Below are 22,300 nucleotides of genomic sequence, written 5' to 3' on the forward strand. Positions count from 1 at the left end.
TTGCAATAAACAGCCGTAGTTGCCTGGAACGACACAAGTAAATTTAAAAAGCAATAACGATCATCATAATGATGATTAACCGAAAGAAACTCCTATTTGCTCGTCTATACACGTGTCGTGTTAGTTCCATGGGTTAATGGGCACTAGAAGCCAAATGGACCATATGTTTAAGGTGTAAACTGTCTGGTCACAATTACCAATAAAACATAAGCGAGAGGAATGCGAACGGCAGCAATAATGGAAGAAAAGTGTCGCATGGGCATGGTAACGCAAAATGGGTGCCATCCTCTGGCGAGTTCAAAAAACCGAAGAATGCACTTTAGCCAGATGGTCATGAGTAGTACACGCACAAGACCAGTTTTAGTGTTTATTTACTAATTGGTGATAGTGTGTAATAACAATGATCGAGGTGGTCCTAAAATTGCTCGTTGTGTGCGCGTAACTGTATAGAATGTTTGGACAAGCAAATTTATTTGTCTCCTTTCCTTCGAACAACTCAATAAGCCAGACTCAGGCTTTGCATTGTTTCCTATACCGATAATAACTGCCTTTCTTGCGGAACAATTAGCAGCAATCATAATACCGATCTCATAATGAACAAGTACATATGATTTAAGGCAAGAAAATCAAGTTTTTCCTCGCCAATTAATACGGTAGTTGGTAATTATTACATCTGAATGAATTAAATAAACATTATTGCACTCCAATTCATTAAAATTCCGAAGAGAACAACAATTAAAATCGTTCATTAGATGATAGCAATTTGTAATTATTGCCCAGCTCTGCCACGGATTATTCTGGGAATCTTCAACTAAACGTGTTAATGGCATTAATAATAAGCTTTTATTTCTCTTGAATTTTACAGTATGACAATAATTTAAATTAGTTTTGCTATGCGAATAATATTTGAATTAGATGGAATTTGCGATGGGTTGGCCTGCACGCTCACAGGATATGAGTGCTATTGAACTTGATCCAATATAGAGCAACAACATTGTGAACCAGAAAAACCGCACCAAGGAAAGGATTACATAATTTTTTTCTATATCAAAGGATTCATAATTCTAATTTTCCTGCTTTTCAGTGGTTTCAATAAGTTTTTGTCGGCATCTATTTCACTTACGCTGCGCTTTTGTTTGATTATTTGCCCTGATTCAACCGGAATTTTAGTTGAATTAATCTACGCCCTGTAATTAGAAGTCTAATCTACTACATATGTAAACAAATAACTCTGTTAATGTTAATACTGTGCCGATGTCGGAAATTTTGCATTTTGTGACTGCTTTTTTCAAATGAAGCCTCTTAATTAAACGCGTTAAATTAGCGACTACGAAAAATGAGAAACATAAAAAGGTCGCAGTTTTGCTGCTCACACATGTTTCTGCTTGTTTTTATTGCCTATTTCTTTCACTTATTCTATGTGTTTTTTGCTTCTTCGTCCTGCTTCAACTGAGACTATGGCAATTGTATTATTTTTGCAATTACTTATGAATCTCCGTGTGAGAATTGGACCTTAGTTGTTTTAGTAAGCGATCAGATTATTATTAATAAAACGCAACATTGAGAGAAAAAGAAAAAATTGATCCATTATACAAATCCTGAAAATTCTTACTTATTTTATCAGCATTTTCATTCACTTTTCTATGTACTTTTTTGCTTCTTTGTCCATCTTCAACTGAGATAATGTCAATTTTATTGCTTTTTTCGCACATTAGTTTTGATCTTTATTTTAGAGCTGGGTTGGTAGATGATTGTATTTTGCGAAGTGACCTTATGAAACGCCAACTTCGGAGTAAAATGAAAAGGAGGAACACTATAAACTAACTATGTTTTATTTTGAAAAATATCACAACACTTTATGCGAAAGACTTTTTGAAAAGGCGCGATTTTATTGTCAACACTTGCAGCTTTTCCTCATTCTATAACATGTTTTGCTTGTTATGATCCGTATCTTATGACTTATTCTATATATTTTTTTGTCCTGTTTCAACTGGGATTATGCCAATTTTTATTAGTTTCGGTTTAGGTCTTGATTAGTTGCTTTTATTAAACGAAGTCACTTAGTAAAACACGATAAGTAAAAGAAAGTGCTTCTATTTTGTTATCAACAGTTGTCGAAATTCGTTATTCTGGAGTTTTTTGAATTAATCCGCATTATTGATCAGTTTTGGTCTGTTCTTGTATACTGTTTGAACCGAAATTAAGCCAAACTTTGAATCAACCGCATGCGTCAATAATCAGTTCTGAATACACTGTTCCAAACACCGATTAAATAAATGTTTATAAATTTTTTATAATATATGTAGTTTAATAAATAAATTTATTCCTTGTTGCAAACCCATTTTAGCTTGATTTTACTATTTGAATCAAAGTTTTTTTCCTCATTTCGTCAGTTTTTCGTCTTTTGCAGCTTCAACCTGATAATTTTAAGTTTATTTCTTGCAACATTCAAATAATTTCATTAGCTGTTGCTAAAACTACTTTTGACTTTCTTTATTATTTTTCAGAAACACTGAAGTAAACTTTATAATAAAAGAACATAATAAAAAGTGGTTATTTGCCAACATACAACGGAATTCCGTGTTAAAAATGTGCAATAAATCAATGGATATAACATGAAGTAAAAAAGCTATTAAGCTTCTAGCGGTGAGGAGAATAAACTGTCCATAACCGAAGCTATGCCAAACTAATTAAGATGTTTTATCTGCTGACAATTAAGTCATTGCTCCTTGGACAAATTAAGAGAATTAGTACATTAACAGCACATAAAGCGAAGCGCGAAGAACTTTTTGTTAGGTAACGTGGTGGTCGCTATCATAGTCGCCAACATAACTCAAAGTTAGTTTTTTCACGGTATCGTAAATTGTTCCCACGGACAGTTACATTCCGAAAACGCCAAGTACAAAGTGTAAATTAAGCTCGGGGTTCATTACCTTCTAAGATAGTTGAAAGAGGCGAATTTGGTTCGGACAAACTCTTTCTGTTATCACATTAAAAGCCTGCAGATTTGTTCGCTGCTTCAAGTCCCCAACAGCAGGCACTAAAAGCCGGCAAGCAATTGTTTGCCGAGAGATTCAAGAATGGCTTGTGCAGAAAGATAAATATTTTACAACTGGGGAATTCGACGCTCAAATCGGTAATGGCTTTTTGCTATTGCCGATCTGCCAGCGTTTTAAAATACCGATGGAACTTCTATTTGCCTATTTCCTTATGGGATGTTCACTCCAAAATATGCGCCTATTTTGCCGATTATTCATTGTTCATGCTTGAAACGTCGATTGCAAGCTTTTGATAGGTTTTCTAACGTTTTGCTTTGTTTTTTTCAGCACCGGCACTGCCAGATTCTGGTGCAGAGCAGAGTACAGAAATTGAATACTATCCAGGTAAGAACTTCAGAAATCACTGGTTTCTATAGATTAATTGTTAATAAAATGGATCATAATGAAAGGTTCTGATTCTCAACTCCCAGAGTTTAATAAATCAACTTTAAATACTTTAAATTAGCTGAAAAATGTCTATAAATATAGACCCTCAAACGCTTTGTTGCAGACTTACAAGGGCGTTGAAGTTTCAACAAGTTTGCGTCTTTTTATAGCGCTTTATATAGGCGTACAGTTTTGTACGCCACTAAAAGCTTCTTAAAAGCCAGATAATTATTTTGTTTGATTTAGATTTTTTGTCTTGTACAATGTCTTCCATCTAAGGGTTGTCAAGCATAAAATGTTTGCTGTGAAATATAGACATCGATCGACTATTTATAAACAGTAATAACGAAACCATAGAAAAAGACTGAATTTACTGAAAATAAGGAAAGAAGAATCATGAAAATAACGAGTAATTTTGTTAATTTTAAATGTCGAGTGCAGAAAACGGAAAAATGCTGAAACTTGAAACGAATCAATCACTAATTCCGCGTCTTTTTTAAAAATTGGTTCTTATTTTTCGTTTCCTTTCCTTCTCCACTTAAATATGAGTAAAATGTCACGAAGGCAAAGCAGAAATATAAAAAAACACGCAGATAAAAATAAATGACTCAATACAGGAAAAAAGTAAAAACACCAACTATCAAGAAAATCAATGCTTAAGTAAACGAATGATGATGGTTCTGAAGGAAAGCGAAAATATTCAGTAATCACCTAGTAATATTGAACAACACGATCAACATGATTTAGAAGCTGAAAACCAACTGAACTGTACAAAATTGGCATGTTTGCAATGAAGATAAGTTGCAACAACATGCATTCTTCAAGTGGCAAGTAAAGATCAACGTAAGAAAACCATGTATCATTAGTTAAAGGCAGGAGATATGGTTGATTTACTTAACAATATGGTGGAAGTAATCTCGAGTAAATGGGTGTACATGCAGTGAGGTAAAAATGGACAAAATGATTTTGTTCGTTATAAGGCAAACAGGTGGTTTACAAAGTTACTATAATGAATTTAATGGAATAATTTTGTCGGTAATGAGAACAACCAGTTTCCCAACAGCGAAAGCTGCATGATTGATCGACTGGATTAAGCATCATCAGGAAGCAACGGAAATTATCGCTTTCGCATAAATTTAAGCATTAAGTTCGAAAAAATCATACAATTTTTCTACGAGCCGGTCCTGAACTTATGTTGAAACCGCTTTTTTCCAGACACTTTTTAGATTTTTTAATCGTTATTTCTTCTGATGCAGTCGCCCCAAAAATCAATGGATGTTGCGATATGGTTGAAAGTGCTCAATCATTTTCTACAGCTGAGTATAATTTCAAAATAACATTGGCTGTATTTTCAAAGTTATATTTAAGGCAAACTTGCACAATTAATACTAATCTTTAAACAGGGGAATTGTTGGAAAATCCCGGATAAACATTGTGAATTCGTTGAAACTTTGCACTCTCATTAACGAATTCCTTTGCTAAAAATGAGCACAATTTTGGTATCAAAAATTACGATTTTCTATACACTGAAGTGCGATTGTATTTGCAAACTGATTTATCGACTGACCGTTTGCAACCTGATTTTCAAAAGTTTATTTTCCGCACACCAGCCCATATACAAAAACGCTTGTTACACCACTGGAAAGAGTAAACTTTCCTTTATTCTTGCGCCAAGTTGACTCTAATTCCAGTTTTTGAAGATATTTGACGATATTGTTGGCGTTACGCTTTTTGTAAGGCCAACTTGCACAATTGATACTAATCTTTAATTAATGAAAACAACGGAAAATTCCTGAAAATTAGTACGTGTTCCGATATGATTGAAAGTCTGTACAATTATCTACGAATTTCTCTTCTATAGCTGGGCAAAATTTTTGAATAATATCAGCTCGAGTTTAAGAGTTTAATTTCTTATAAGGCCAACCTGCTCCATTCATATCTACAAAAATCTGAGTACTGGAAACTTTGGAAGACTTCAGTAAACCTAAAAAAAATATTTCGAATTGCATGAAAACCTGTACAATCATTAAGCGATGTCTTCTTTATAAATCAACAAAATTCCAGACTTCAGTCTTGGATTTCTGTGCTCTAGAAGAAAGCTTTGCACAATTGATGCAAATCTGTATTTGGTAGAAATTTAGCAAAAATTGAAGAAAATTAGTAGGTGTTTCCGACTTTTTTAAAATCTGTACAATCCGCTAATCTCTTTTATAAAATATACAAAAATTTTTCAAGTCTAAAAGAAAAATATGCAAAAATTCTTGAAAATCAATCGTCCGAAATTTTTGAAAATCTGCTAATGCCTCTATATATGCGAAAATCTTCAGAATTTGAAAATTTCAGAATTCGACCATTGTTCAAAAAAAGGACCTTCTCGACTTCGGATTAATATAAGAGATTGCCAATAGAATATGCTTGAAAACTACAATTTATTTGCCTTCTAATAATGTTAAAGGTTTGGAACGTTTCCTCGATGGTTGATCAATAGCGCACGTTAGGTGCTAATTGATCTGCATATTTTCTAAAAACTTGGCTTGTTGCATATGCATGCGTTATATTCGGCAAAAATTCCCAACAAATCCAAAATTTTTGGTTGCTCAACTTAAAAACTGATACCAAACTGAGAAAACAACATTTAAGGTTCACGTTACAGTTCCAATATTCTTTACTCAAATAGAACCCGAATATGTGTAAAATTCCACTAGTTTTCATAAAAAATTGCACTTATATTAAAAAACGGGTTTTATTTAGTTGCAGACGCAACTGGTTGCTACTACAATTTCCAACACTACGACGAAGGCGACCGAATCATCACCAACGAGCCATGTTTGAACTGCACGTGCCACAACCGAATGCTCATGTGCTACTTAAGGGTGTGTCCCTTCACCAAAGCGATCGGCGCCAACTGCAAGGTGGAGAAAAAGCCTGACCAGTGCTGCCCAGTGATAACTTGCCCTGAAGGTAGGCGATTTTGCAGGCAAAATCGCGAGTTTTCCACTACAAAGACCTCCGAATTTCAGTTCCTGTCCAACTAGTCACATCGACAGCCCCTTCAACAGCTCTGGGACACCTCAATGAGTATGGCTGTTCTATCGACAATTTGTTCTATTCGGACGGTGCTCGCGTGCCTTCAAATCCCGAAAACCCCTGCGAACTTTGCTATTGTATTAGAAACAAAACTGCTTGCGTGATCCAACAGTGCACTCTGGAGGTTCAGGACTGTAGGCCCGTTTTCCAGGAAGGCGTCTGCTGTCCTGTTCGATACAACTGTGGTAAGTGGCTCTTTGAAATGGCTAAACCAGACCGAAATACTCAACTATTGCAAATTTTAGATCATCCCGAATATCTGGAAGGGCCTACGACCCCCCAGATCACTACAACCACTACAACCACCACCACAACAACAGAAGCCCCAACTACCACTCTACAACCCTTCGAGTGCCTCTTCAACGGCGAAAGGTACAACGACGGCGAGCTGGTGCAAAAAGACATTCCTTGCGTTAAATGCTACTGTATACGAGGCGACATTGTCTGCGCTGTCCAAGAATGCGGCCCAACTCCTCTGGATAAGGTGAACTGCACCGCTCAACCAATCACCGAAGGCCAGTGTTGCCCAGACACTTACGACTGCGCTGGAGTAATCGAAGAAGAACTCACAACGCTCTCTTCAGTTTCTTACGAAACTGAGCCCACTACAACATCAGTGGCCCTGGGAGAACTCGAACGCGGTACTGAACAGCCTCTAACCACGGCCAGCATCCCACAAGAGGAAGCACACCAACCGGCTCATGACGAAGAGGAAAGCTCTGAAGCGCCGGAAGTCGCCACCAAAGCCCTGCCCGAAGAAGCCACCAGACCTGGCACTCCTGAGTTAATCGAGGCAGTCACTGCACAACCAGCAGAAGCCCCTAAACCGGCTGAGCAGGCCACAGAACAACCAGAAGAAGAAGCAAGCAGCCCGGCTCCAGCTGAAGACGCTAAAGACGTTCAGGCCACCACTGCAGAACCCGAACAGATCACAAGAATTGGAATAGAAACAACCGAAAAGGAAGCAGTAACCATTGTCACTGCCATCACCCCTGAAACCCCGGCGGCGGAAGAAGACATTGCCAAGCCCACAGAAGGACCTGTTGAATCAATCACCGCCCGAGTAACGGAAGCAATTGAATCCATTACTTCCCGAGTTACAGACGCCGTGGAAGCCATCACCTCTTCCATTATGGGCACCAGCACTGAGAAAGCAGGCGAAGAAGCAGCAACCGAGAAATCAACAGCTGCCGAAGACACAGAATCACCTGCCCTCCCCACGCGTCCTTCGGAAGGCACTGAAGAACCAGAGTCTGACAAGGCGGGCGTTACACCTGCACAATCTGACAAGGAACAACCCGAAGAAGTATCCGAACCTTCAGACAAGGAGCAACCCGAAGAAGCACCTAAACCTTCAGAAGAGGAACCTACAGCAACAACTGAATCACAGGCGGAAGAAACCACTGAGCCAGTCCAACCTGAAGGAGTACACGATGAAAAAGAGGAACCAGAAACGGCGGGACCAAGTGAAGCAGAAACTGAAGCGGCCCCAGCAATTCAACCTGCTGAAGAACCCACAACTGCAGTACCAGAAAGCAATCCAACTGAACCCAGCGAGTTGCGTCCAGAAGTCACTGAACAACCCATTATATCTGAAAAATGCACATCCGAAGAATGCGCCAGGGTTCCGGCGGAAACACCCACAAGTCCTGCAGTTGAAAAAGCAACCGAACTGCCAGAACAAGCTCCTGAACTTGCTCCAGAAAAAACCGACGTTGGAGCTGAACCAACCGAGAAAGGAATATCTGAGAAACCTGAAGAAGAAATTGCAGGCCCCTCGGATGAAGTGCCAGAACAACCGAAAGTGCCCAGCGACAGTGAGCAACCCACCACTACTGAAACGGAAGAAGTCATTATCGTTACTGAAATACCCACCAAGAAAACTGAACTGCCCGAATCGATGGATCATGTATCAGAAACAGCGTATTCCACTGAAGGCCCCAAAGAGGCCATTCAGCCAACCACGGCGACTGAAGCCGGCAAAGTTGAAACAGAAGCCATCACCACCGGACAACCAGAAACTCGCGTTACTCTTCCGACTGAAGCAAAGCTTGAAATCCAAACTGAAGCTCCATCAGTGCCTGAACGAGGAGAAACTCCAACTGAAGGTCCCATTACTGAAGGAAGCACCCCCTCGCTGGTGGAACGTCTTGGTGATGAGCAAAAAACACCAGAAAGCGCCACCACAGAACTTCCACGCGAACAAGACAATGAAATCGAGCTGGACGAATCTGAAGTCACGGTCCCGAAAACCGATGAGCAAGTTACTGAGGTTGCAACGCCAGACAAACCCGAAGAACCTGCCACCACTGCTAGATCTGAAGAAGCTCAAACGGAGAGTGTTCCCAAAGAGCAACCAACCACTGTTCCAACTAAGGAAGCTGTTACTTCACCTGAAGAACCTTCGACTGCCAAGCTTCCAGAACAAATTACCGAGAAAGCCATCGTTCCTGAAGTATGCACTTCTGAGGCTGAGTGCGCTCCTGGCGCTATTCCTCCAGCTCCAGAGCCGATCACTGAGCTGCCAATTAAACCGGAAGAAGCCACTGGGGAAGTTGAACAGGCTACAACTGAAAGCAACAAAATCCCTGAACAGCCGACTGAAGAAACCAACGAAATTCCTGAAAGCGGAACAGAAGGCCTACCCAAAATTACAGAAGTATTGCCTGCATCCCCTGAAACTGAAGAAAGCTCAGGAGATCAGTCTACAGAAGCCGCACCGGCTAGGGATGAGGAAGAAGGATCTGGAGAAGCTCCCGAAGAAGGCAGCGGTGCTACCCAATCCATTGCTGAAGCAACAACCGCACAAGCTATTTCTGCGGAAGTTACCACTGCTAAAGCAGAACCTCCAGCAACTGAGCTTCCACAGCAACCTATTCCTGCTGAACCTGAAGCGACTGAATACCCTGTTCAAACCGAAGTTCCTGAAAGGGAAATTCCTGGCGAGGGCAGTTGTTTGGTTGATGGCCAAACCTATAAGAACAACAGTAGCGTACCACCTATCAACCATTGCCAAACCTCTTGCAGATGTGTCAGTTCTATTTTGCGATGCGAATCCATTGAATGTCCTCCACCGGCTCCTGGCCTACAGAATTGCCTACCTATCTTCAGCAGTCCAGATAGTTGCTGCCCAACATACAGTTGCAGTAAGTACCTAACTTTCCTTAAAATTATACATTTTGCCCACTATCTGCGTACTTTTGTTCTTACTCTATACCTCAATTATTGCACGAAATTATTTTGTTACAGTTGGATCTGAAACCACAAGTCCTATAGAATCTGACAGCCACACCGTTGAAACAACACCATCACTATCTGAAGCAGAAACAACAGCCGTTCCTGCCCTAACAGAAGGACCAAGCGAAGTTGCCACCGCACCTTCTGCTACCAAAGAACAGCCTGAAGTAACATCTGCCAAGGTTCCTGAACCGCAAGAGGAAGCCACCGAAGTAATTCCGATCGTTGCCAAAGCAACTGAACAACCTGAGTCAGTGACCGAGGCAATAACTGAAGAAGCCCCTAAGGCGACAGAGCCAGAGGAAGCTGAACACGTAACTACTGGAACATCCAGACCTCAAGAAGAAGAGGTGGAGAAGACTACTGAAGAAGAAGCCGGTGGAGAAGTGTCGGGTTCTACATCTAAACCAGTGTCTGATTTGTCTACTGAAGAAGCCCAACCACCGGTCACCGCTCAACCAGCTGAAGAAATCAGTGTCAGCAAAGCCGAAACACCTTCGGCAGAAAGCGCGACCACAGCGGCTGAAGAAATCGAAGCAACCACCAAACAAGCAGTTGTCCCAGAACCAGTTGGAACTATTACATCCGAGAAACCTGAGCTTGTGACCAAGGCTGCGGCAGAAGAACCTGTAGAATTGACAACAACTGCCGAAGGTGACAAAGAAATTGAACCAGTTACCGCAGAAGTGCCTGTGCCTTCTGTTGACGAAGAAACTCGTCCAGGAGTCGCAGATGAAACTACAGAAGTGGCTACTGAAAGTGGTGTGCCAGCAGTAGACACAGTGACCCCTGAAGTTCCCGAAAAGCCTGAATTACCAACTGAACCAACTGCAACAGTACTTCCTCAAGTGCCTGAAGTTGCAACCGAAACCGCTTATGACGAAGTAACTGAACTTGACAGGCAGGAAGAACCTGAGGTAACTACCACAGCCGCAGGAAAAGAAACAACTGAAGAAGCTAAAATTGCCAAGGGCACGGAACAACCTGAGGGCGAAGAAGCTGTTGCCAGTGTCCAACCAGTGACTTTCCCAGAAGAAGAAGTTTCCAGCCAACCAACCGTTCCAGCAGGTGCAGCTGAGGAGGGCAAACTTCAAACTCCAAGCACTAAAACTCCCGCAGAAAAGGAGGCTGAAGAACCCGAAACACCCGAGGAAGAAGCTCAGACCACTATTGCGCCAACAGAGGGTGAACTGGAGATGGAACACGTAACCGTGCCTGGAGATGTATATCCAAGCAAGCCCATCGAATCCGAATCTCACATGACCAGCCCGCACACATCGGAAGCTCCAACTGTAGTCCCAGTAGATGCTTCAACAGAAGCCGCCCAACGTCCGGAAGAAGATGGAACACATGTTCTAACCGAATCAGTTCCTGCAGCTAGTCCAGCACCCGAGGTGGAAATCACCCGTGGAGAAGAACCCGAAGAAAAACCAGAACTTGCAACAGAAAAACTTCCTAAGGTAGACGATACAGAAGCGACAACGGGACCAATTAAAGCAGCCGTACCAGAAGTGACGGAAACCCCTGAAGTTCCAGTCACCATAAGAACTATCGAAGGTGATCGGCCCATTGACTCTACTGGTGAACCTGAAGCAGCAACAGTAGTATCAAGAATCCCTGAACAAGAACCAACTGCACCAGTTGACGTTTCAGAGCAGCATACGGTCAAACCTGGAGCAGCCGAAGAGGAAGGATCCACACCATCTCATTTGGCTGACCAATTACCAGGTGAACCAGAGCCCGAAGTGACTGTCAGAAGTGAAACGGAACGAGTGCCTGAAGAAGCAGCAACAGAGGCCCCTGAGGAGGTAACTGTTGCACGTGAGGAGGGCAAGGTAACTAGTGCTCAAGAAGAGACAACAGAACCCGAAAAAACGATCCAGGAAGTTACATCTGTGCCCGCATCAACAGAGGAAACAGAGCCCGGACAGAAAATAGCTGGTCCCAGCGAAACTGAAAAGCCTAGCGAGTTGGAAGAAGGCACTACAGCTTTGCCAGTGGCTCCAGAAGAAACAGGAGAAACTGAGCGACCAAGTGAGCAAGAGAAGGAAAATGAAATATTCCCCAGTGAAGAAGAAAAGCAAACAAGCAAGCCTGCCCTTGAAGTCCCAGAGGAGGAAGCCAAGTATCCGGCTGTGGGAACAGAACAGCCTAGTGCCACTGAACTACCATCCGAAACAGAACAGCCCAGCATTTCAGATGAAGACAAAACTCCCAAGCCGGAGCAACCAAGCATCGTTACTCAGAGACCGGAGGGCGAACTTCCAATCACTGGCGAAACTGAACAACCCGCACAGGCAACAACACAACTTCCTGAAGAAGGAATCGTTCCAACTGAACCTCAAGTGGCTGGAAAAGTATCTACGGAACTTCCAGAATCAGCTACAAGTGAATCTGAAAAGGCTGGACCAGCAGCAACAGATCTGCCTGAGAAAGAAATCGCCCCAACTGAATCTGAAATGGCCGGACAAGTACCTACAGATCTTCCCGAAGCAGTCACAAGTGCGGCGGGTGAGTCGCAAACAGAAGGACCTGAACAAGGAACCGTTCCAAGCTATATTAAAAAGGCTGGACAAGCACCAACAGAGCTTCCGGCCGAGAAACCAGTTCCTAGTGAAACGGAAAAGGCTGAACAAGAACCAACAGAGCTTCCTGGAGAAGGAGCCGTTCCAACTGCAACTGAGGCAGAAGAAGGCGCAGCAACACAAGAGCCAATTGATCTGGAAAAGGCTGGAGAAACCCCAACAGAACTTCCGAAAGAAGGACTTATTCCAGGCGAAACTGATAAAACTGAAGAAGCTTCAACAGAGAGTTTTAAAGAAGAAACCGTCCCAAGCGAAAGTGAAAAAGAAGGACAAGCTCCAACAGAACTTCCGAAGGAGGGTCTTGCTCCAAGTGACGTTGAGAAGGCCGGAGAAGAACCAACTGAGCTTCCTAAAGAAGGAGCAGTGCCAAGCGCAACTGAGAAAGCTGGACCTTCCCCAACTGAACTTCCTGAAGAAGAAGCAGTTACAGGCAAAACTGAAAAGACTGGAGAACCAACCGAAATCCCTAAGGAGGGACTTGCCCCAGGCGAAAGTGAGAAGGCTGGACAAGCACCAACTGAGGTTCCTAAAGAGAGACCTGAACCAAGCGAAGCTGAAAAAGAAGGACAAGCACCTACAGAAGCTCCTGAAGAAAGACCTGTTCCAGAGGAAATTGAAAAGGCTGGTCAAACGCCAACAGAGGTTCCTGAAGAACTTGAACCCGAAAAGCCTGGAGAGGCACAAACAGAGAGTCCTAAAGAAGGAGCAACCCCAAGTGAACCTGAACAGCCTGAGCAAGAACCAACAGAACTTCCTCAAGAGGAACCTGTTACAGGCGAAACTGAAAAGGCTGAAGAGAAACCAACCGAGATTCCTAAGGAGGGACTCGCTCCAAGCGAAACTGAGAAGGCTGAGCAAGAACCAACAGAAAAGGCTGGACAAGCACCAACTGAACTTTCCAAAGAAGAGCTTCTCCCAAGCGAACCTGAGGCAACTGAAGAAACACCAACAGATGGTCTTAAAGGAGTCCCAAGCGCGACTGAGAAGGTTGAACCAACATCAACAGAGGGTCCTGAAGAGAGACCTGTACCAAGCGGAACTGAAACGACTGGACAAGAACCCACAGAACTTCCTGAAGAGAGACCAGTCTCAAGTGGAACTGAAAAGGCTGGACAAGAACCAACAGAAATTCCTGAAGAAGGAGCCGTTCCAAGTGCCACTGAGGCAGCTGGACCATCAGCTACAGAACTTCCTGAAGAGCGACCAAGTGAAACTGAAAGGGCCGGTCAAGAACCAACGGAGCGTCCTGAACCAAGCGAAACTGAAAAAGATGAACAAGCTCCAACAGAACTTCCGAAGGAGGGTCTTGCTCCAAGTGACGTTGAGAAGGCCGGAGAAGGACCAAGTGAGCCTCCTAAAGAAGGAGCAGTGCCAAGCGCAACTGAGAAAGCTGGACCTTCCCCAGCCGAACTTCCTGAAGGAGAAGCAGTTACAGGCGAAACTGAAAAAGCTGGGCAAGAACCAACAGAGCTTCCTAAGGAGGGACTTGCTCCAAGTGAAGTTGAGAAGGCCGAACAAGCACCAACAATTGTTCCTAAGGAGGGAGCTATCCCAAGTCAAACTGAAAAGGCTGTACCAGCACCAACAGAACGTCCTGAAGAGGAACCCGTTACAGGGGAAACTGAAAAGGCTGGAGAAGAACCAACAGAAATTCCTAAGGAAGGACTTGCGCCAAGCGAAGCTGAAAAAGCCGGACAAGCACCAACAGATCTGCCCAAAGAAGGACCCGCGGTTCCAAGTGGAACTGAGAAAGCTGGAACATCGCCTACAGAACTTCCAGAAGAAGAACCTGTTACAACCGAATCTGAAAAAGCTCAGCCAGAATCAACGGAACTTCCTAAGGAAGGTCTTGCTCCAACTGACTTTGAGAAAACCGGAGAAGTATCAACAGATACTCCTAAAGAAGGACTTGTTCCAAGCGAAGGCGAGAAGACCGAGCAAGTGCCAACCGAGCTGCCTAAAGAAGGAACCATCCCAAGCCAAACTGAGAAGGTTGGACAAGAACCAACAGAACTTCCTGAAGCTGTTACAAGTGAACCGGGCAAACCCGTGGAAGGTCCAGCAGAGCTTCCCGAGGAGGGAACTGTGCCAAGCGAAACTGAAAAGTCCATACAAGCAGCCACAGAGCGTCCTGAAGAAGTTGTGCCAATTGAAACTGAAAAATCCGAGCAAGCACCTACAGAGGTTCCCGAACAGGCAATTGTGCCTACGGGATCTGAGTCGGCTGGACACGTTCCTACAGAGCTTCCCGAATCAATTACCGGCAAACCTGAAAGAGCTGGAGAACGACCTACAGAGCTCCCTAAAGCCGAAATCGAGCCAAGCCAAACTGAAAAAGCTGAGCCAGCAGCAACAGAGCATCCTGAACAAGGACCAGCCAAAAGTGGAACTGAAAAAGTTGAGCAAGCACCAACCGAGTTTCCCGAAGAGACAGCCACTACTGCGACTGAAAAGTCTGAACAAGTGCCCAAGAAACCGGGTGTCGAGGACGAAGTCCAAACAACTGTTACAGAAGCGCCATATTCGGCAGAAACGAGAAAGCCCGATGAAGCCCCGGCAGCTCCAGAAGCGCCAATTGTGTTCCCCGAAGAGAAGCCTTTCGAAGAAGTCGTTACAACGGCTCTGCCTGAAGAAATTGCGAATATATCGCTACCGGTTAGAGGAGGTGGGCTGTTCACCTCAGGGCCCCAAGTCGAAGACACAACCAAGCAACACGTTCCTGGGGAAATGTCCACTTCAGGTCTTGTCTCTGAACCGACTACAATCTTGCCAGCAACAACCAGCACGGAAACCCAACCAGCCAGCATACCCGGCGAAGAAATTCCCGACCAGAGCGAGTATGAACAAGGTGAAGATTACGACGACGGATCAAATACCTTCGGGCCCGGCACTTGCAGGTGAGTTTCCAGAGCGAATCTATGTTTGGGACCCATCCGATAATTAATTGTTTGTTTCAGATACGGCGGAAAGGTCTATGTATCGGCTCAACAGATACCCAGGGACGATCCTTGCGATTTCTGCTTTTGCTTTAGAAGCGACATTATCTGTCTTCAGCAAAGCTGTCCACCTCCGATACCGCGCTGCCATGAAGAGCCCATTCGCGGATTCTGCTGTCCTCGTTATGAATGCCCGGTTTCGATGGCCACTGCTGTTAACGTAACCACCAGCACCACAACCACCACCACCACCTTGCCACCGCACTTTTTGTCGCACGCTTACAAAGGAAGAGCCTCGAAGACCGGCTGCCAGATATCCGGAAAAGCTTACAAAGTAGGGGATGTGATCAGATCGACTAGCGGACCCTGCCTTCATTGCACGTAAGTAGCCAGAACAGTTTCACACGGTTTAATTCTGCTAATTTACACATCCAGCATCAATTGTACGTCGAAGTCACCAATTAGGTCGCGCCATACAGACGTGATTATCACGGCAATGTAGCACAGTAAAAACACGTTCATGGACAAGTATTGAAAATAGTACTTCTCGTTTCTAGTCTGGTCTTAAAAAGGGTATTCAAAGCTGTATCATCATCGGTTAAAATGCAGAGTATTAAACGAAAGAAAACAATATCAAAGTTTAGGGAAGTACATGTTTATTGCATACCGGGAAACATAATTTAAATAATTAATAACTACATAAAAAAACAAATCAATGTTTCTTTATGTGGTCGAATAATGAATTTTCATTTCACAATACGTATGATAATAAATAATAGAAGATATTTATTCAGACCTTAATAAAGTTTGATCACAAAAATATATTTTAAATGTTTGAGTTCATTAGCTTTTCTGGCATGAGCCAGAAAATGTTAATTAATAGTTATAATTATAGGACCTTGCAAAACGACCGTGAAATATTTTCAGTAAAATTGATACGGAAAAGGAATATTTAAAAAAAATACCTAATATTATACAACAATAAAATGTCATTCGAACAGCAAAAATTAATATAAATTCTCCTAATTATTATTTTATAGCAAAACCTCCTTCATATTACGTTTTTTTTGTGGTTATGTTTTTCATTGCGCTCCTCAAATATTCAAATGTATGACAATATCGAACTGAGAACGAGTGAGACTCGTTTCCACATGAAAAGCGCGTGGAAGTTACAGCGTGTTAGTTGTAATTAGAAGAAAAATTGCTGGACAAATATCGGCTTAAAACAGACGAAAGTTTCAGTCTCGGCTCTCATAAAGCTTTAATAAATTAGTCACTCATTAACCGATGAGTTATAACTCGTTAACTCAGAGAGCGGCAACAACTAAAAAAGCGCAACTCAACACAGTGTTACCCAGGCCTACCTACAATCACGTATTATTGACGGCGCTTATGAACGAAAATGTCACATGTATAAATCTGAGTACAATGTGACGTATTTGACGTCATTGTGCTGGTTGGGCACTACGCAATTCCAAAAAAAAAGTGGCGCACCTGATTTTTTGGAAAATTTCAGTCTCCTAACTTTTATACTAATTCATCGATTTCAATATATATTTTTGTAATTTGAAGCATAATTTTTGGCTAACTACCTCGAGGGAAAAAAATGTTGATTCTTCAATTTTCATGACAAATAATGGAGAAAACATCGATGCACGTTTTTTCACAGTTTTTCAAGCACCACCGTTTTACTTGAAACCAAAATGTAGCCAATCAATCCTTTAGATACTGCGTTTTTTGGTGCACATTGCCTTTTTTAATCTATGACTTATTTTCAAAAGAAACAGAAATATAAAACTGATTATTGTAATTATAATTATACAATATGCTGTCATTTTGTTAATTTTTAATATAAAGCAATGATTTAAAAATTCAAATTTTCTCAATAAGACCCAATTCCAAAAGTTGATTATGGTTTGGATTCAAGTAAAACGGTACCGTTTGACGCCCTGTTGGTTGTTTCGAAAAGCTGGTCCAGCGCTTTCCTCATTATTTGTGAAAGAAAATAAAGAATCAATATTTCTTACTCCACCAAGAAACAGTCAAAGAATTAAGTGAATTGGGCAAATTCTAATTATCCCTGTTTTTAGGTTGTCGTAATCTTTGAAATTTTGTCCGTTTTAATATTAAAATGGGCTTATTGGGAAACAAGGAAACTAATAATGAAGGGCTTAAATAAATAAACGAATGCTTTGAGACTTAGTTTAACACATAAACTGATCTTATTTCCAGATGCGGTGGAGATGGACAAATGAAATGCGATCCAAAACCTTGTAGTCCAGAACCAATGCTTCGACAGATGATCGCGGCCGCAGCCCTGCGAAGGAGAAGATGAGAAGCTTAAACTGAAACCGTGTAAATTAGTGACATAAACTGCACAACGGTGCAAAGTGATAAAAAGACGATTTATATTAATTGACGAATATAGTCCAGCACTATATGACGCATTCTGGGGTGCCAAAAAAAATGGGACGATTAGGTATAGTGTGCCTTCTACATAAAAAAAAATAATAATAACATCGCCTGTGCAAGAGATGGTTTTCTAGTCAATTAGTTAACTGATTACCTTGAAAGGCTAGGCGGGCATCTTTTGTGACCACAGGAAAATTTCGGGGAATTGTCGTTGAATCTTGAGAAATTTACCCTCTTCGTTTGGTCAGTTGTACTTAATACAGGGCAGCCCAGTTAAAACTGTATCATGTACATTGAAATTGGGATGCTTTGTATATAATTGTACAGTTTAAATAGACTTAGTTGTAAGTAGTAGCAGAACTCTTTCTACTATCTTGATTGCTTCAAATCAAACATTTTAAAGGGACAATCGGTGCCTCGTCGTTTTCCTATTAAACACGCACAATGGGTTTCAATCAAGGGTAGGTTTCTTCCAAAATGCATCTTCCCCTCTAAAATAAGCACGATATTTCGTAAAACAATCGATTTTAATTCGGGTGATCGCAGTCATCTTGACTATACTCAATAAATATACATTATGACTCGACTGAGTAAATTTTTACACTTTTGTAAATTTATATTTAGAACCTTTTCGAGTGTCGTAGGCGGATCAAATAATATAATTCACGGGATAGTAGTACATTTATTGTTTTAAACTTGGGATTTTCGGGGATCTAGCCAAAAACTAGATCCCCTTGAAACGACCATCATCAGTGTTGCGTATCCTGACACACGTCCGAGTTGTTTGACCGGTAGAAACCCTTTGATAATAATTGGCAGTCAATTATTTATCAAATCCTAGCATTTAAGTAATTATTGTAGCTATTTCTGCTGCTTGAACGCTCGGACTGTTTCTTGTATATTACTGGATGCTCAATATATATCAATAAGTAGAATATGTAATATTTATCGATAATAAATTATGTAAATGAGTTGTAGTTTATTTCTTTGAACCACCCGTTTTCCTCAATAAACTACTTCAAAAACACGCTAATTTAAAACAGCAGCAGTTTAAAAAAAAGGACGCGCTTGATTTTTTTGGTAAAACTCAAAGTAAATAACCGACATTAAAATATATTTTTTAGTAATTTGTAACTTATTTCTTCGTTAAGAGTAAAAAGGCTGATTCTTCATAATCTATGACAAATAATGGGGCCATCGTGCCACAATTTATTCAGCACAAAGTTCAGTTAGACCATCTTTCTTCAGCTTCTAAAACTAGTAGACGCGTGGTTTCCATTTGGGATACGTAAAGCCTATTACGAATACGAAAAGCCCATTCTTCTAATGATTTTTTTAAAACAAATTTCACATTTTTGCTTGTATTTATTGAAAGATTGAGAATTTTTGAAAAAACTTTGGTAGTAAAAGATATCGAGACGAGCTATCGAAAAGGTCCTAAGAGCTAAAGGGATGTATACAACTATTTCTTAGAACGTGGTATTTTAACTTCGAGAGCTAGCAAAGTTTTCACAATATTTTCAACCGTTTCTTAGATAAGGGGTATTTTAAGATCGAGAGTCGCCAAAGTGTCCACATTAAATAATTGCACCACTGGTTCTGGTTCTGGTTCTTTTAGAAGCATCAATTCTAGCTTAAATAATTCATAAAACCTTTGATTTTAAGTTTTTTGAAAAGAGTCTGGATCTTAAGGAAAAACATTAAAAATTCGAATACAAGCTCTAAATTTGCTTTTGTTACAAATAAAAATTGGGTAAAAACCCGGTTATCCAACTTCAGGTCAATAAAAGCGCGTTTCAAGTGCAAAAAATCGGACTTTTCCATTCTTTTGTCAGTGTAATGCTTTTGTGCTGCACACAAGAGGCCCGGCACTGTTTGGACGTAAAGAAACGTTTTTGGTGCTTAAAAAACCCAAAATATATGCCTGTTTTGCCGAACCGTTCGGACACTGATTTAGATGCCAGAAAACACTCTAAACTAAGCGACTATTCAGGTTTTATGATTAAACCAGTGCTGTGGTTTAGCTCGAAGGATTTGCTATAACTTTCCAATTATAGTTGTATTCAGCCCTTCGGGTACAACATTGCTTTGGGCGTAAAGAAACACCTTTTGCCATTTATCCAGTGCCGTATCCCAACGATTCCACACAGGTCCATATAAATATAAGTAAACTGAAAATGTGGATGTTGTCGCAAGCACTTATTTTAGTAACAATGAATATTTTAGAACAACAAATTCTATGTGTGAAAAACGACGAAAATATCCCCTTTTTGTCACCTTTCAGGAATCACAAGATCGAGTGAGGCGTGCCATTTTTCGAATCACCAAAAACCGCTAAAACCTGGCTGGGTATTTTCCGCATTATTTATCATGGAATATAACAAATCAACATCCCTTACGCTTGAAATAATAGCAAAAAAATAAAAAATATATATATTCAAATCCGGTACTGGGTATAATAATGTCAACTTTTCCAGAAAATCTGGTACCCACTTTGTTGCAATTGCGCGCATAAAACCCTGTTTAATAATTTTGCCAAAAATATTTTAGGAAATCTGGGGTATGGTGAGGTTAAACTATTGGTTGATCAAGTTATTTAATAAACAAAGCTGAGAAACTGAGAAACGCACCTGATACATCAGGAAATGGACTGGGTGGCATGGAAGACTGCAGTGGAAATAAAAGAGTAAACTATCTTGTATGTTTCAGTCTTCTACATCCACAATATAATGTGCAGGGATTAACTCCTTCAACCTCTCGTAGGCCTTTGAAGTTGAATCTTCACAGCAGGATTCCACTGTTATTTTCACCTGGTAAATACTGAAGAAGCATTGTAAGGCAAATGATCAAAATTGCACTGCTTCGAATATACAGTATGTTTTTAATAAATGTCCGAAATTTTTCAGGGGATTCTTCACGTATTTTTAAGAAAGAAAGTCCATATAGGGCATGGATCCGCAAGGTCCTACTTATCCAGCCACAGTCTTAAAAAATTAGTTCTATTTTTTGCTTTTTCTAAGTAATTGTTTTATATTTGATCTTGGTTTTCCACTTGCATATAGAGGATACTACCTACATATCTTTCTCTCTTTGGAATAGTCATGATTTTTTGTGGATGCTTGTATCATATTTTTGGCACGAAAATAAATTTCTATTGATTGAACATACAAAAATTTGAATTCATTTTTAAGACCCCGGAGGTGCATAAGTAAGGGCTTGCGGACCCATGCGTATATGGAACACTGCGATAATTAGCATTTAGTTTAGTGGCCAAGTTAACTTGCGCCGCAGTAACGCTAAAGTCATTTAAGTATTTGGAGTTCAGTTTATTTGTAATCAATGAATAAATGACTAATAGATATTGAAAGTAAAGGATAGGAATTTTCAAAAAAGCTCGACAATAACGGCAATATATTAACTGACCTTTGAACGTTTTCACGTCCGCTCAAAATATCGGTTGAGATAACTTATCACCCAATATTGTTGCCTGATCATATTCCTACTAACCTGTGATGCAATTTAGGGTAACATCCAAACTGAACGCTTGGAAATTCATCTACAACTTGTTGCAGTTCTGTAATAATTCGATATTCTGCTACGTTACAGTAGAATGCTCGAGTAAAGAACCGTTTGTTCGATCTAAACAATAATGGACCGACTTCTGACACTGTTTTCTTTAGCAGTTCTGGTATTCCGGGGAACATGTAGACGTTTTTTACAGACACATTTGGGTAAGATAAATTTGCCCCGGAAACGGTTTTATAGTGAAGCCTTGACGAGCGCGGAATCTGAAAGTTTCTATCAAAAATTTACCGTTGTTGAATAGCGTTTTAAAATTGCTCACATAAGCCAGCTTCATACCGGCAGATAAAGGGTCTGTAGTTCTGTAAAATTCACAGCAGATATCTTTCAACTCTGGGTGTAGAACAAGGGGCTCATTAAAGGCAAGCGCTACGCCTAAAATTCAATTGGAATTGAAAGCCTAAACGAGCTGTGGCGTTTAGATGCTAAGAAATACCTTCGTAAGTAACATCATCATGAGTGGGCCCTATTCCCCCTGTAGTTAAAACATAGTCAAATGTTTTGGAAAATAGTCTAATTTCGTCTCCGATTTCCTGTACGTCGTCAGAGACTACAGAAATCTGCAAATTGCATAATTTGAATGTATTTTAGTAGTTGCGGGCTGGAAGCAAACCTTTTTCAACTTCAGGCCCAATCTATGCAATTCCTTTGCAAGAAATGTAGAATTTGTATCGAACACTTCGCCTTTGAGTATTTCGTCTCCTATAACTAATCCGGACAGTGTAGAATGGGATTGTAAGTAAAAGAATGCGAAAATCTTACCTACAATACCGGCACATGGGATTTTTTGGCCTTTTTCAGTGCTGACATTGCAATTACCTCGTGCATATGCCGCTATTCGACGAAGCCACTTTGACGACATGTCGAATTTTTAATGTTTCAATGAAACACTCACAATTAACTTAGTGAATTGTACATAAAATTGCAGGTTATAAGCTGCATAAATAAACAAAAGTTAGATGGTAGTAGAACAGCTGACTGTGAAGATTGAGGCGAGTAGATCTCGTCTTTATCTATGGAGTAGATTGACCACCCT

The 22,300-nt window shown here is 41.0% G+C and overlaps 2 protein-coding genes and 1 long non-coding RNA gene across 4 annotated transcripts in view; 2 read left to right on the top strand and 1 right to left on the bottom strand.

Annotated features, from left to right (window-relative positions):
• LOC109539520 (titin) overlaps positions 1-18,653 on the top strand; it is a 52,015-nt gene extending 33,362 nt beyond the window's left edge. Inside the window, exons 3-9 of the mRNA XM_019907301.2 lie at positions 3,327-3,383; positions 6,177-6,386; positions 6,446-6,697; positions 6,758-9,658; positions 9,762-15,231; positions 15,292-15,651; positions 17,503-18,653. Coding sequence (XP_019762860.2) covers positions 3,327-3,383; positions 6,177-6,386; positions 6,446-6,697; positions 6,758-9,658; positions 9,762-15,231; positions 15,292-15,651; positions 17,503-17,605 — 9,353 coding nt within the window. The 3' untranslated portion in view covers positions 17,606-18,653. The remainder of the gene's footprint in view (positions 1-3,326; positions 3,384-6,176; positions 6,387-6,445; positions 6,698-6,757; positions 9,659-9,761; positions 15,232-15,291; positions 15,652-17,502) is intronic.
• Positions 15,910-22,126, bottom strand: LOC109539592 (FAD synthase). Of its 2 annotated transcripts, none has more exons than XR_007281485.1 (6): positions 22,027-22,117; positions 21,878-21,972; positions 21,701-21,824; positions 21,527-21,639; positions 21,190-21,480; positions 15,910-20,502 (listed from the first exon to the last, which is right to left on the bottom strand). XR_007281485.1 is itself a non-coding variant. In XM_019907432.2 (6 exons), exons 1-6 carry the CDS (start codon positions 22,124-22,126, stop codon positions 20,388-20,390), a joined length of 828 nt encoding a protein of 275 aa, XP_019762991.2. In that variant the 3' UTR covers positions 15,910-20,387. The 2 variants fall into 2 exon arrangements, 1 of the variants encoding a protein (XP_019762991.2); XM_019907432.2 differs by having other exon boundaries at positions 21,190-21,470; positions 22,027-22,126.
• Positions 21,922-22,235, top strand: LOC125504434. Its single transcript, XR_007281487.1, has 2 exons — positions 21,922-21,999; positions 22,066-22,235. It is a non-coding gene; the product is annotated as an uncharacterized LOC125504434 (long non-coding RNA).
• Positions 22,236-22,300: the final 65 nt, after the last annotated feature.

The sequence above is a fragment of the Dendroctonus ponderosae genome, unplaced genomic scaffold (genome assembly GCF_020466585.1).
Source record: "Dendroctonus ponderosae isolate FM_Combo_2020 unplaced genomic scaffold, Dpon_F_20191213v2 Dpon_F_20191213_5, whole genome shotgun sequence".
In the NCBI taxonomy this organism is placed as follows: Eukaryota; Metazoa; Arthropoda; class Insecta; order Coleoptera; family Curculionidae; genus Dendroctonus; species Dendroctonus ponderosae.

Excerpts from the sequence above, each read along its gene's own strand:
- LOC109539592 (XM_019907432.2), bottom strand. The coding sequence starts at position 22,126 with ATGTCGTCAAAGTGGCTTCGTCGAATAGCGGCATATGCACGAGGTAAT. Across the intron at positions 21,973-22,026 it reads CCCATGTGCCGGTATTGTAG|TTATAGGAGACGAAATACTC; the intron begins GTAAGATTTTCG and ends TGTCCGGATTAG. Across the intron at positions 21,825-21,877 it reads TGGGCCTGAAGTTGAAAAAG|ATTTCTGTAGTCTCTGACGA; the intron begins GTTTGCTTCCAG and ends TGCAATTTGCAG.